General features: G+C 36.9%; 3 protein-coding genes across 6 annotated transcripts in view; 2 read left to right on the top strand and 1 right to left on the bottom strand.

The window, feature by feature from the left end:
• Positions 1 to 2: 2 nt before the first annotated feature.
• On the top strand, positions 3 to 5,215 carry LOC100708277 (free fatty acid receptor 2). 4 transcript variants are annotated; one of them, XM_019364238.2, is made up of 2 exons: positions 3 to 131; positions 3,856 to 5,215. In XM_019364238.2, coding segments are annotated over exons 1-2 (924 nt in total). In that variant the 5' UTR covers positions 3 to 129; the 3' UTR covers positions 4,778 to 5,215. The 4 variants fall into 4 exon arrangements, with proteins under 4 accessions (XP_019219783.1, XP_019219785.1, XP_025766945.1 ...); XM_019364240.2 differs by having other exon boundaries at positions 8 to 106; XM_025911160.1 differs by having other exon boundaries at positions 26 to 127.
• Positions 5,216 to 8,243: 3,028 nt separating this feature from the next.
• Positions 8,244 to 9,155, top strand: LOC109204088 (free fatty acid receptor 2-like). The gene has a single exon (XM_019364287.1). It carries the CDS (start codon positions 8,244 to 8,246, stop codon positions 9,153 to 9,155), a length of 912 nt encoding a protein of 303 aa, XP_019219832.1.
• Positions 9,156 to 9,439: 284 nt separating this feature from the next.
• Positions 9,440 to 15,405, bottom strand: part of lim2.5 (lens intrinsic membrane protein 2.5) — a 6,892-nt gene continuing 926 nt past the window's right edge. Inside the window, exons 1-5 of the mRNA XM_003450532.4 lie at positions 13,116 to 15,405; positions 11,433 to 11,645; positions 10,241 to 10,390; positions 9,977 to 10,111; positions 9,440 to 9,596 (exon numbers count right to left, since the gene is read on the bottom strand). The exon at positions 13,116 to 15,405 is cut by the window's right edge and continues 926 nt beyond it. Coding sequence (XP_003450580.1) covers positions 9,535 to 9,596; positions 9,977 to 10,111; positions 10,241 to 10,390; positions 11,433 to 11,610 — 525 coding nt within the window. The 5' untranslated portion in view covers positions 11,611 to 11,645; positions 13,116 to 15,405 and the 3' untranslated portion in view covers positions 9,440 to 9,534. The remainder of the gene's footprint in view (positions 9,597 to 9,976; positions 10,112 to 10,240; positions 10,391 to 11,432; positions 11,646 to 13,115) is intronic.

Below are 15,405 nucleotides of genomic sequence, written 5' to 3'. Positions count from 1 at the left end.
AAAATACATGCACAGATTGACAGGGGAGAAAGAAAGAGAGAGAAAAAGAGTGAGGAAAGCCAGCATGACACTGGGAACCCACTGCTAAGTAACACAGAACAGCAAGGTGAAGGCAAAGGTTATGTGTGTATGTAAGTAACTGATTACATTTTTGTGTGTATGTCATATTATTATTCAAAAAGGTTTATGCTCAATTGCTTCTTTGCTGATGTGGTTCTTGCTCATGGGAACTGTTTTCCTGATTGAATGTGAAATGTTCTGTTACAAAAATATATTCCAGTATCAGGTTGTTTGTATTGTTGTTTAATCTTTGGAGCTATGGAAGTGTATGTTTTTGTTAAATACTTTTACACAAATTTGTTTCTAATGCTCTGAATTCAAAAAAGTTATTTAATTGCTATAGGTCAAATATTTAGCAGGTATTATCTAACAAGAATAAAGATAAAACTCTCAAATGTGAAGTAAGCTATAACCAGAAGTGGCTGTTAGCAGGGCTAAATTACGCCAGAACAATCCAGAAAGGCATTTGGCACCTTCACTTATTAAGCAATTAATGCTAATACGGTGATGAATGCATAATACCACTGAGTGAGTTATTTTTAAAAAAATATAAGCTCTCATTGCTTTCAGCTGAGGGCATGGAGATATTTGCTCAATAATAAAAAAAAATAATCGCATCCCACACGCTCCGCTGACAGCCCCAGCATATCCTGTTTTTCACCTCTATCACTATAAAGTGGATGTGGTGTAGATAAGATGAAGTGTCGGTTTCTGTTCTTGCGCACATAGCAAGGGCTGCAGCAGACGAGCACGTAGAACATGTCTTTAGAGTGACAGGTGATTTCAGCTGCAATTTTTTAAAGAGCTCAACAGACATCATCAAATAAAACTAAATGTATAGGAAAAGCTTTAATGACTGGCAAAAAGTGGAAAAAGATTTAAGAAAGAGAGAGTTGGATCCAATATATTATTTAATAATATTTGGATATTGTTATCAGATATGTAAGATATTTAGCAGATGCTATATAGATCACCATCTAATATCTCTGAAATATTTAAGCTTAATACCTAATCTCTTAATGAGTTTTTGTTTCACAGAAAACTGTTGTGTAGAAAATGTGTTTTCTGATGGCAACAAATGATGTTAGTATTTGAAATGTTTGAGATTTGTTTGAAATTGGTACACAATTAATTAGTTCTACTTAGGGTTGAGCGATATGTAAAAATTTTCCAACCGACAATCGTAAGCCCAATAATCGACAATGTTAGCACATATGCAGCCTTTTAAAGGGCGGAGCAATGTAATCATGCAAAGACTGATTTGCGCGTTTACAAAACAGAAGAAGTCCAAACATGGACGAACTAATTGCCAAAAAATATAAAGTCGCCAATTTGGGATTTCTTTGGCTTTAAACCGGATGAAAGAGGTAAACCTAAAGATGTAACCAAAGCGGTGTGCCACTTGTGCAGACCGCAACTATTATTTTTTCTTTTGACTACTTCTATTAGCTCCATCATTATGAGCAGATTTACACATGGGCAAATAAATAAATCTATCGCCCTTGTAAAAACGATAGTCCATATATTTGTCCAATCGCCCAACCCTAGTTCTACTGTAATTTTGGAATATTTGACTACAGGTTTTCCTTATACAGTCCAGTCACTTGGCAGTGTTCATTCACATAAAGAAACCTAAAACGGCCATACAAATGAATGTAGTACATTTAACAAAAAGAAACAATAGGCAACCAAAACAGCAAGAGAAAATGAAGCAAGCTCCTTAACTTTGGGGTCTAACTTTTTGTTATAAATTTTGACACGTACATACAAATTTCTTACTGTTTCTGTGGAATTGGAAAAGAAAGTTGTGGTGGAGGGTTGCAGCAGTCATTAACAGTAACCTCCTATCTAGACACTGATTCAGAAGGTCATTGAGCAAGAGCAGAATAAATTCAGCTAAGAGTAAAACATTTCCTTCAGCAACACCACATACTTCTCTTAGGTTGAAATACAGCCAGCGATAAGTGTACAGTCATTTTCATAACTGGCCATTACTGTTTCAAGTATAAAACGCATGAAAAGCATGGAAGAGCATGAATCAGACTGAAAGTCAATATAGACTCTTACAAACAGAACTACGTTTCCTGAATTACACTAACTGTATCTTTTTTTTTTTTTTTTCTTTTGCTGATGCACTGGACTTTTACCCCCTACAAAGTGTGCATTGCAACATTTTTTAAACTACTGACATGAGGACATTTGTTTTAAGTAGTAAATGGACTGGTTCTTTTATATCGCTTTTCTACTCTACCTGAGAACTTCAAGCGCTTTATACAGCATGCCCCATTCCCCCATCCACACTCACATTCATACTCCAGTGGATGCCACAAAGAGCAACTTTTGAGTTTGAGTCTAGCCCGAGGATATTTGTCATCCAGACTAGAGACACTGGGGACAAAACCACCAACTTTGCAATTAATAGATGACCTGCTTTACCTTCTGCGCTATGGCCACCCTTTTACATTGTAGATTCCACACAGTTGTCCCCATTTCAGTTACATATATTGCTGAAGTTATTCTACTTGAGCATGAGCACCGATACATTTTAAAAAATGTAGCATGGATTGCAAAAGGACCGGTGATATTTTTAAAACACTTGATACCATAGTTATTTCCTGTTGCAAGAGATGTCAATTTCGAAGAAAGGAAATCACTGACAAACTGTTCCTAAGCAACAGAACTACAGAGGTTAACACCAACATATTATTTTCCCCTGCACTGCTGGAATCACAAATATCTTAAAACACTATGAATTAACTGTCTACTTGGGGGGGGGGGGGGGGGGTGGAATGTATACATATAAGGATTATTTCTTCCTTGAGTTTTGTTGTAGGTGTAACTATATCATTTTTAATTCTAATTGTAAGTTCATAAATGATTACAGGAGAGTAAAACATAGGAAGAAGTCCTTTATTAACCCATCTAAGACAAACCGTTAACATGCTGCAGTTTTGCATCGTAGTTAATGTAATGTTTGCATGCCTCAAACATTAATGATGACACCTTCAGTATTTCTCAGTTCCATTCTTTAATTCTCAGGCTTGCAGCGGCAATACAGTCTGCAGCGCTAACTTGTTCCTCTAACGTTTTTTTCGTTCTCTTTTTTTACTAACCTCCTTCCGCCTTACACTCGAGCTTTTCAAAATAAAATATCTATAAACATCACAGTTAATATTAACCACTGCTGTTAGTTGTTGCTTGTTATGGGATGAAGAGGTGTGTCACATGTGACTTCAGCGTGACTGTGTTTCCGCCTTCTAACATTTTATATCAGCTCATCTTTGAACTCACAAGTTACAATCACAAGTCTTTGATGAACGTTGCAGAATGGAATTTTAGTTGTTGTTAAGTCTGGAAACTTTCTTCTGCTTGGTGAGTAAATACATTTACCTTATCACACCAAATACAGAAGATTCTACAGTTGGTGAAATTCTACAGGTGATGCAGAAAGTCGACTGCCTCATTTGTTTGGCACTGATCAGTGATCAAAGTGAATAAAAGACATTTTATTCACCACAATATAAAATGTAAATATCAAAAGTATCAACGGAGCAATGTTTAAGGTGGTTATTTTACTTCTTTATTTATGCATTTAATTATTTAAATAGACAGGCTGGAGATAAAACTGTTCAGTATAATGTGAATGGTCAGTGAACGTTTGAACAGGCAGCTGTCTTGTACTGTTTTTAAATTGTCAGAAAAAAAGCTAAATATTTTAGTATTATGGAGTATATTTTTTATAAACTCTGATTGGTATCTGTTCTTTTTTCTTTTTCTTTTTTTCTTTTGGTTTAGGTCCATAATGGAATCTACCGTGAACAGTGGAGTGATTCTTTCAGTTTACATCATTTCATTCCTGATCGGCTTCCCCTGTAATCTCTTGGCTCTCTATGCGTTTAGTACCAAGATTCGCTCCAAGCCACTTCCAACAGACATCCTGCTGCTCAACCTGACTGTCTCTGACCTGTTGTTTTTGATCATCTTGCCTCTCAAGATGCACGAGGCAGCATCTGGTATGAAATGGAATCTGCCCAACTTCATGTGCTCCATCACCTCCTTCACATTTTTCTCCACAATCTACACCAGCTCCTTGTTGCTGATGGCAGTCAGCGTGGTTCGCTACATAGGAGCAGCATTTCCTATCACCTATCATAAGCTGCATAAACCCGTGTATGCAATTGTTATCAGTGCTGTTATTTGGCTGATCTCGACAGCACACTGCAGCATTGTTTTTGTCATCCAGCACCACCCATCTTTGGCCAGCAATAATTCCGGTAATTGGTGCTATGAGCATTTTACAGTAAAGCAGAAGGAGATCCTCCTCCCAGTACGTCTGGAGTTTTTCTTTGTACTCTGCGTCATACCTCTTCTTATTTGTGTTTACTGCTACTTGCGCTGCATCTTGATTCTGTACAGCCGCCCCAGGATATCCCAGATGCAGAAGCAGAAGGCCATTGGCATGGCCTCGGGGACTCTTGCTGTGTTCCTTATTTGTGTTCTGCCATACAATTTATCTCATTTAGTGGGTTACTTTCAGAAAGAGAGCCCAGAGTGGAGATACTACAGCTTGCTGCTTAGTTGTTTCAACACTTGTATTGATCCAGTCATTTTCTACTTTTCCTCCTCCATCTTCCGCTTGTCAAGTGAAAAGTTCATTTTCAGGAATTGTATGTTCAGTCCTTCAGGGTTCCAAGGACAAGTCAACAGCTCTAGCTAAGACTAACATTTCATTTCATTAGTAATTGTTCATATTTAGTTTGATTATATTTATTTGAGTGCATATTACAGAGATAGAATATTATACAGTATGTAATCTCATTACAGTCTATTTAACTATTCTGTTTGGCACATTTTAAATATCTTAATCTAAAATATATCCAAGTTCTCTGCTCCCCACCCACGCAAACTATTTTTGGTGATTAAAAAGAAAAAAAAATGTAGTTGTGTAACATTGGTGGCGCATAGTGGAAAAGTGAGGTCATTTTGATATAAATTGATGCATTATTACCTGATCTAGTCACTTTGCATGTGTTTAGAAAATGTGTTTACTGATAGCGAGACATAAGAATGTTTTTTTAAAAGCTGTACAGGGTTTTTCTGAACTTCCTCATGACTGCTGCATTTTCAATGACTCAAAATAAAATGTTAATGAAAATAGAAGTGTTTATGAAACTGAAATGTATTTTTGATTTTATATTTTTAAAACAAAGATTTTTGGAAATCTGCTGTGAACTTTTTTGGAACTTTTTTGCATCATATGGAAATTCACTAGATTAATTATTAATTTGGTTTGTGTAACCATGACTCACTGAAAACAAAGAACATGGACACAGCAGCAAAGGCTTTAACACCCAAAAGGTAATTAATAATAACAATAATAATAATGATCATGATAATAATAATAATAATAATAAAGGACAGAAGTACATCATATTAAGTCAAACCAACAGTCTTCTGGTTAAACTTATTGAAATATACTATAATTTACTACTTATTTAAGAGACTTGAAAGGTGAAATTAGTAATAAGCAGATGTTCAATAGGTTTGATTAAATTTGGTCTCTTCAGATCCGCCAGTTATCCTTTCCCAGTCTACCTGTCTCCTGAAACAAGATGTTCTGAGAGCTGTCAGCCAAGTAGACACAATACCTTTGACACCCATTCATCCATTCTCTTCCAATTCAGGGCCCCAGCTGTCAGAGGGCAAGAGGTAGGGTACACCCTGGACAGGTCGCAAGTCTGTCACAGGGCTAACACATAGACATAGAAAGACAACCATTCACACTCACATTCACACCTATGAGCAATTTAGAATCACCAGTTAACCTAACCCCACTAACTGCATGTCTTTGGTTTGCAGGAGGAAGCCAGAGTACCCGGAGAGAACCCACGCAAACTCCACACAGAGAGACCCTGGCCTGACGGTGGAATTGAACTCAGGACCTTCGTGCTATGTGTCAACATACCTCTACACAATGCCTCTATATTATTTCAAATGATTCTTTAGTGCTCATTCACCTCTGTCTCGACAAATGAATACAAAACTTTGGTCTCTGGTAAAATAAAGATCCCAGCTAAACTATGAACAGTGCAACCTGGATCCCACTCAGAAATAACACCAGACAGCTGTCTGAAGGCAATGTGTGTATGTTAGTAATATTTCTGATTAATAGTTATTGAGTGTGTGTCATATTGTTACTCAAAAAGCTTTATTCTTGATGGCCTCTTTGCTAATGTGGTCGTGCTTGGTTAAGGTCACATATTATTCTTGTCTAACAAGAATAAAGATACAAGTCTCAAAGGTAAAGAAAGTCAGCAGATGTACTGTGGCTGTTAGCAAAGGGTTAAACTGGGCAAGAAGAACCTGGTAAGGCATTCAGTATTTTCGGTAAATGAGAAATTAAATCTGAGGTGCTGATTAATGCATAATATCGAGTGCATGGTGATATTTGCTCAAAAACTAAGAGATAATCACATCCCACAGTCCTCCTTACATCCTTAACACATCCTGTTGTACTGCTCGTCACTGTGATGTGGACACGGTGCAGATAAGATCAATTTCTCTCAAACTAAATCTACATCTAGCTTGTACTGCAGAAGAGGAGTGAACTGATTTTTTTTTTTTCTGTTTTTGTGGGTTTTTTGGAGGGATTTTGTTTTTTAAGTGAGGAGATTTCTGATGAACTTTTCACGATGATGATTAACTTCACTCACCAAATTTTACCTTTGATACCAACTTTATATTGTCTAGGAGAGTGGTCCCCAAGCCCCGGGCCAGTCATTTGGTACCGAGCCGCGAGAGTTGAGGCAGCGAATCACGAAGCAGCAACAATTAATTACAGCTTGTACATTAAAAAAATCTAGTAGAGCTAGCAGTAGAAATTACAGTAACTTGTTTTTAAATTATTTGTTTTCCACACATTAAACCACTATGTTATGTATCTTTTTCCCATCTGTCAAATCCCACTTTAACCCCTGGTGGTCAGTGTTAGTGTTTTGATATAACAAGGAGTATATGGGCTAAACTCGGGAGAGCAGACCATATACCAATCTTTAGCTCTTTCAGTCTATGTGCTGTAATGTCCATTACAGGCTACATGTATAGGTAATCTCCACAGTGCTCCTAAAATCACAAATGTCTCATGGAGCAATGGAAAATACCTGGAATTCTAATAAATGCAGGCTTCTGACCTTATGAACCACAAATCGCCCCTGATGCATCCAGTGATATTTTAACATACAGGTGTCTGAGTTAATCTCCTGTTACAGTGTTAAGGTTTTTTAATTGTCTACATGATAATGGAAGGAAATCAAAATCTAAACTCTGCTTAAGTCAAAGAAAACAGTTTTTATAATAAAGACTACATGTATAGGTAATCTCCACAGTGCTCCTGAAACCACAAATGTCTCATGGAGCAATGGAAAATAAATTATCTTAAATTCTAATAAATGCAGGCTTCTGACCTAATGAAATCCAAATTACTATGGTAATAATTTATTTTGGTGACAGGAGGTCCTTTATTAACGTATCTAAGAAGAAAGTCAACATGAGCTGCGGTTATTTATTTTAGTTAATATTAACCTACTGCTGTCTGCTGTTAGTCATTATAGTGTGCCCCAGTGTGTCGCATGGAGTTATAAGCTTCTAACACTTTATATCAACTCATCTTTAAACTTGGATTAGAAACTGGAGGTCTTTGATGAAAAGAACAGAATGGAGTGTTAATTGTGAAGTTTTGACATCGGAGAAATATTATAGCGCTTGGTAAGTAAAAATATACCAAGATCCTATTTGCTACTGAAAATCATCTACTGATGACAGCTGACTGCCTCATTTGTTTTAGCACCTCTAAGTGATTGGAGTAATAAAACACATTTTCCTAAATAACTGTATCTATACTAACATAAAATGTTAACTGTTTAGCAAGCAACACTGATGCTTTAATATTATCTACCGATCATAACTGCAAGACACTGATTTTCCTTTATTGTTTGACTAGAGACATTCACTTTCTGAAGTTTGAAAATTCCTACATTACTGGCCAATTAACATCTGTAAATTTATTGTATTCATTACTGTTTGGTTTGATATATTAGATTTAATAATACTGTATATGTATAAGATGTATGAGAAGTATAGAAGAAGCAGTTAATCTGTGTTGTTTATTTTGGTTTAGGTCCATAATGGAGTCCACAGTGAGCAGTGAGATCATTCTCTTCATTTACATCATTTTGTTCCTGATCGGCTTCCCCTGCAATCTCTTAGCTCTCTATGCATTTAGTGTCAAGATCCACTCCAAGCCACTTCCAACAGACATCCTGCTGCTCAACCTGACTGTCTCTGACCTGCTGTTTTTGATCATTCTGCCTCTCAAGATGCACGAAGCAGCATCTGGTATGAAATGGAATTTATCTTCTTTCATGTGCTCAATCACCTCCTTCACATTTTTCTCCACAATCTACACCAGCTCCTTGCTGCTGATGGCAGTCAGCGTGGTCCGCTACATAGGAGCAGCATTTCCTATCACCTATCATAAACTGCACAAACCTGTGTATGCAGTTGCTATTAGTGCTGTAATTTGGCTGATCTCAACAGCACACTGCAGTATCGCTTTCATCATCCAGCATCACCCATCTCTGTCTAGCAATAACTCCAGTGTGTGCTATGAACACTTCACAACAAAGCAGCTGGAGATCCTCCTCCCACTACGTCTGGAGTTTTTCTTTGTACTCTGCCTCATACCTCTTCTTATTTGTGTTTACTGCTACTTGCGCTGCATCTTGATTCTGTACAGCCGGTCCAGGATATCCCAGATGCAGAAACAGAAGGCCATTGGCATGGCCTCGGGGACTCTTGCTGTGTTCCTCATTTGTGTTCTGCCATACAATTTATCTCATTTAGTGGGTTACTTCCAGGGACAGAGCCCAGAGTGGAGGTACTACACCTTTCTGCTTAGCTGTTTCAACACTTGTATTGATCCCATTATCTTCTACTTTTCCTCCTCCAACTTCTACTTCTTCAGAGAAAAGATTATTTTTAGGAAGTGTAGGTGCACTAATTCAAGGCTACAAGCGCAGACCAACAGCTCTAGCTAAGACTGAAAATGTAAAAATTACTTTATATTTACTATCACATGTATATATTCATTTTATTCTATTAATTTACTATAAATTACAGAAGTTATATCAGGATTTGAGTCTTATATTTAACAATTCATACATACAGAGCTGTATCTGAAATCCTTTAAAATATTCAAGCTTAAATTTGCATATCTCACTATTGCTTATGATCCTAAGCTGTTTAATGGGATTGTGTTATCCTTGACCATTTTGTTTAAAAAACAAAACAAAACAAAACAAATACACATTTGGTACATATGCAGTTTTCCAGATTTTATTTTTTTCCACCAAGGTGCCAATCTTTAAATGTAAACTAATGTCTTCCGCAGCCCTGACACACTTTTTCCTCTTTACATTAACGTGGGCCAGCCACTCTTCTGCACTCATGCATTCTGTAGGCACACATGTAGAATATACCTGCAAAACATCAACAAAAGTCATCTTTGAAGAGACATAGAGACAATTTCTATAATATAACATGCCAAACAGACTTTGATTTTTGATGGTAAGACATATATTTGGTGTATGGAGTAGAAGATTTAGAAAATATATACTGGATATTTTGACCTGTAAAGACTGTACTAACTCAGAAATCCAGCAGCTCTAACATATATAAGTATGGATAAAATTTTCAAAGAATGAAAGTGTTCATAAAACTCAAATGTATTTGTGTTTTTATAATTAAGAAATTAAGAAATGAGAGCTGCTGTAATTTTGGTTTATTCAATGCTTTTCTGCATTTCCAAAAACTGATTAATATCAGAGTACTGATACTAGATTCATCTAGATAAACAAACCTGCAAAGAAGGTCATTAGCAGGGCCACCCAGCCCAGTATGTAGGACCAAGAGAAGCGCCAGTCACCAAAGCGCTTGCCCAGGAAGTTCACAGTCACCCCAGTGTAAATGGCCATTGCAAGCAGAACAAAGAGAGCTGGTATAGTGGACACACAGTTAGACATAATATAATTCTTGTGTGTAAAAATAATGATACTATCAGTTTCCAAATAATCACTTTACATAAATGTTAAAATGTTAATTGTTTTCTGCATCAATGACTTACTTGAAACAAAGAACATGATTCCAGCAGCAAATGATCGGTTAAACCGCTCAAAGGCAGAAAAGTGGGCAAAGGAGAGGATTCCTGCGATGATGCCAGCAAAGCATGTCATGGCAGACAGGATCATAAAAGCACGAGTGGCATTCCAGTATGCTGAGGAGGAGTAAAACAACAAAATACTATGAAGATGTCTGCTAGAAGAAATACAATATACTAGCACTAAACAGGAAATTACAGTTGTATTTATTATATATTTTAAATGTAGAAAAAAAAAAAAAGATAAATTTGAATAGTAGTTCAGAATAAGATTCTCTCCAAATATAACTCATAAACTTGTAACTTTCTCTATTGTAATGCATAAATATAAATTTTAAAAAAACAAAAGACAACTTTAATCAACTTGAACTGTTGCATTGGAATATATTAATAATTTTACATATTTACTAAAAATATTTGAGATCTATTTTGGGGTACTGACTCTTTGATTCCTTGTGCGGTGTGTGGTTTTAATTGCAATTAATTCAATTTATTCCTATTTCATTTACGACATCAGCAGCAGCTGTTAGGGTAGCCAAACATTAGTAAGATGTAATGCTGAAACCAAGGGGCATCATGGGTTATTGCCACCAATACAGGGATCCAAAGTTATTATTTTTGTCCTCAGAGTGACATAGATTAGTTGGATGAGGCGGAAAGTTCAAGTAGTGGACATGATGATCATTTTAAATTATTATATATTTGAAAAACTGATTTTTCATTGTCTGCAGTTGTCATGTCCAAAGCTGCCCACTCTCATTGGTTATCAGACTGTCACCAGATAACCAATGAGAATGGGCCTCAGCAGTCCTTTGTATTATAAACACCGATGAGCCAATTTTAGCATGCAAATAAGTTTATTAAGAAAAAAAAAAGGTAAACCATTATATGTGCTAAGCATCGGCAGTTTAACTGTGATCATACTGGCATACTAACATTAGAGCAAATACCACAGAGGTTGGCTATAAACTTGGTCTTGGACTTTCAATCTAATAGTATAAACATAGTGTCTAATGAAAGTCAAGAAATTCCTGTTGATGCACCTTAAAAGTAAGAAAAGTTGGCTTCTGACCAGATAAACAACTGTCGGGGAGGATCACTGTTCCTTACAAAGTTTTAAATGTAATGAATTTGGGTGGAGGACGATTTCCCTACTTACCAATGCTGTCAGTTTGCATGTAGCACTTTCCAGACATGCAGTATCTCCACAAGCCCTGATGGGCAAAGCTCCCAGACAGACGGTACTGCATCCAGTAGTCTGTGGCTGTGGAGACCACCAACAGGATGTTCCCCACAATGGCACAAAAAAGGCCCCCTCCCATGAAGCTGTACATCATGAGTGATCCTATGACTGTGGTTAAGGCTTTATGCACTGTCAAAAGAAAAAATATGATAGGAATCAGAGGTGCAAGAGTAAAGCTGCAGGAAAGAAAATGGTAATTTTCTTTACAGCTTGGTGTTATAATGTTAATGTTTATTAAGTAGGGAATGGTTTTAAGAGACAGTAACACCCTGAAGAAGTAGATGGAAAGAGTAAAAACAAAAACTGCCCACATCTAGTTGCCACCACATGTCTGTCACTATGGCGTTGCATTCATTCAGACTTCGTTTATATTAAATCAGAAAGGCTAAATGCATTCTTCTAAAACCACTTCACTTCCAGGAATTAGTGAATATATACCACTGCACTCCCTGAATCCTAGCGTGACACATAGTCAGTTTGTGAGTCAATCCAAAACAAGGCGATTGCATTATTAAGAAAGCTTTTTTTATCATGTTATATCAAACATAAAGTTTTATGTGGGTCTTATAGTTAATTGATCTAAATTTATGCATATAATTTGTTTTATCGACACAGTTATCTCTCACAACAAAGCAAAGGACAGCTGGAGACCTGGATAAACAAATCGTGCCACCTGCAATGCAATCAGCTCATAGCAACACGTGCTCTCTCGCTCACTCTTTGAATGGGTTTTATGTGCTTACAACTGCAGCAAATAAACTGCCACAAAAAACCAAATAAGGAAATAGACTAGCAATATAATCAACAAACACAAATAACTTGCAATGCTGTGAAAGGCAGTGATAGCTGATACAAATAAAATCTGGATGTAACTAGAGGTCATTTTAGGGTAAGGGTATAGTTGCCTAAGTAATCAGCACCCATGGATCAGACTAAACCCATCTTCATACTCATCCTTTACTTTAGCAAAGTTTTAGCATTTCAGCAAAACATTTGTGGAGTTTCACGACTATATCGTGTGTTCACAAACTCTGTCCACGTATAGACAGATATAAACACTCAAAACAGCCTTTGTGGAAATTCCAGTAACAGTTTCCATTTTGCTATTATGGCACACACCCATACACATTGAAAACAGTATCAGCTACAATACCAACTATCTGACTGGTATGCACTTGCACTATCAGCCTTGGTAAATATTGAACAACTTTAAAAACATAGCATATCAAGCATCTGTTTCAAGACATGTGGGTTCAGTTTTTCTCTGAGCTGTAAGAGCAAAATTGAGACAGGATACATCTGCAACACTGGTGTATAACATCTGAACGTCATATACCGGTCAGGATATTTAAAACAAACAGACAAATCTAGAATCTCAAGTTCTTTATGGGATGAAATCTTTAGAATCATTAGAAATGCTTGATGTATTATTTAAAACTATCTATGAATATACTGAAAATAAAGACCCTGAAACATGAAATATACACACATTATTACGAAATAATCACAGTGCATGAAAACTGATTAGCATCCAGTGTTATCCATTCTAGTTTATAAATTCTACTGCCATTAACAAATCCTCCCCCACCATCATCTCACCTGAATTCCTCAGGATAAATCAACCCTCTTAAGTATCAGGCTTTCCTTAGGGAAAGAGTGAGAGAGAGTGCAAGCCAGGAGTGAGCGAATGTCAAAGAGGATGGCCTAGGCTGAATTCCAAAAGGTTAACCCCCCACTTTTCTGTTGATGGAGGCAAAATCCTTTAAAACAATCAGCACAGTACAAATGGACATGAGTTGGTGTGCAAAAAGCCATGTGACTCGTTCCTGCTGAACTACATGGAAGTATTTGGGGGGGGGTCAGGGGATGCTATTGGGGTAAGGGGGAGGGTCTGTGATGCGAGGCCGCTGCAGCACAGTCCTTGTCTGTTGTTCTGTTTGGTGTTCTGGAACTGTGGATGTGCAAAGGCTTGCAGTACTGCTGCGGTCAATGGAACGTGCTGAAGTGCACACTTTCTTTCAGTGTAACTGGGGGGTGGTCATGGGGACACATTAATGCTTAAAACAGATACGTAAACTTACACAGTTCATGTAGAGTGTGCTCTGCATGTTCACAGTGAATATGTGATGATGTTGACAAGGCAGTTGCCTTACAGTTAAAGGTTGACGTTTATTGTATAGTTTAAGAAATATCAGCTTTTCACGACTGGATTTACTCTACTAACACTAGCAGACGTGTATCAGTAATCTCAATGGCCTCGTCGTTTACACCGTCACTGTTCTATTGTAATCCATTCCAACAATTATGATAAATTGTCAGGGGCTGATGTAATGTGGTTGGTGTTTGTTGGATAGAAATGGTCTAAATTGAACTGTGTTACACTGAGCAGTGTGTTTGAACCACCACACTACCACCACCACCGCTAATTAAAATCAAATAATAAACGTACAATAATATTGATGTCTTTGACAGCATCATTTCATAATCTTTTCTAGAAAAATTGCAGTGTATAAACAATGTAATATTTGCCAAATATTAGGCAACAGTAACCAGTCACAGATGATATATGATTTAAATCTTACACGTATTCTACTGTAATAGCATCCAGGAAACTGATGTTTCCTGAAATTTGTTCTTGCCCTGTGACAGTAAGGGGAGACCACCCACTCATTGTTACCCTGAATGAATTTATCATTAGTAGGAAAAAGATTTCAGCATCTTACTTGCACACTGCACAGCACAGTTCCTCATTTCTGCAGTCATTTTAATGAATGTTATGCCATGGCTGTACTTGGCTAATTGTAGTCTAGTCTGTAAGCTGTCTGTCTGTATCCTCACATATAACTGTAGAGTTGTTTCTTATTTACTAGGCAGAAATTAATAGTATTTCACGATGCCCCTTTTCTCAGTTCGTATTTCTAAGTATGTGCTGGTTTCCAAATAACGCTGCTGGCCACATGTCATATAACCTCATTTACTCCTGAACATGTCAACAGCCATTAGACAGAGATAAATAGATAACAGGATTGATAAATGCAAAAATCCCCTAAAAGGGGAATAACATAATGTGTTGTGACCTTTACTGATCACTTGTCATATTGTGTTTTTATTTTTTTTTATTCATAAACGCAATGGCATAAACACATTAATGCATTAACACATTTTTACTACGAATGCACTGATGGTCAAGAAGCCAAACAACCCACACACTCTCAGTAATTTTCACAAGAAGAACTCTGATGATGCAATTGTAGTTCTTCCTCATTTTGATCATGAATGCTGTTACCCAAACAGATGAGAAACAAGTTTTAAGTCAGACCCACAGCTGCTGTGGTGTCACGTCTGCTTAAAGACAGTGTTGACAGGTTCGTTCATCTAACCACCATATAAATCTTTCAAACCATCAACTGCATATTTGCAAAACATATGATCAATATGATTGAAAGACTTTTGTTCGTTAGGACTGAAGTGATATTACACTGACTAAAATATAACCATTTTGTTCAGTATTTAAGATTGAAACAGGCAATAAGCACTAAATAAACATCTTTAGGGAGTAATCACATGATGGACTAATGGTCCTCACTCTGTGAAAAGTAGAAGCTTTGCACCATGTGGCTGAAAACGATGAGAAATCATTCATGAGAAAGAAGAAGAAAGAAGAAGATAAAATGAAACACCAGACCAGAAAAACAAAAAAAGAGGATTCTCAAGTAAAAGCAAAACAGCGCTGACCAAACACTAATGAAGCAATTTCAACACAAGTGTGACTGTTGTAATTTTTTGCCACTTTGCCATGTTCTCTACTTGTGAAAGCTAAAGCCTTAAGTGCACTTCCTCAAAGTGTATAATAGTGTTGAATACTAGCAGCTTAACGTGAAAGTCACAA

This window comes from Oreochromis niloticus, linkage group LG11 (assembly GCF_001858045.2).
Source record: "Oreochromis niloticus isolate F11D_XX linkage group LG11, O_niloticus_UMD_NMBU, whole genome shotgun sequence".
Lineage (NCBI taxonomy): Eukaryota > Metazoa > Chordata > Actinopteri > Cichliformes > Cichlidae > Oreochromis > Oreochromis niloticus.
The sequence above is the reverse complement of the archived record's forward strand: the minus strand, read 5'-3'. Positions and strand labels throughout refer to the sequence as shown.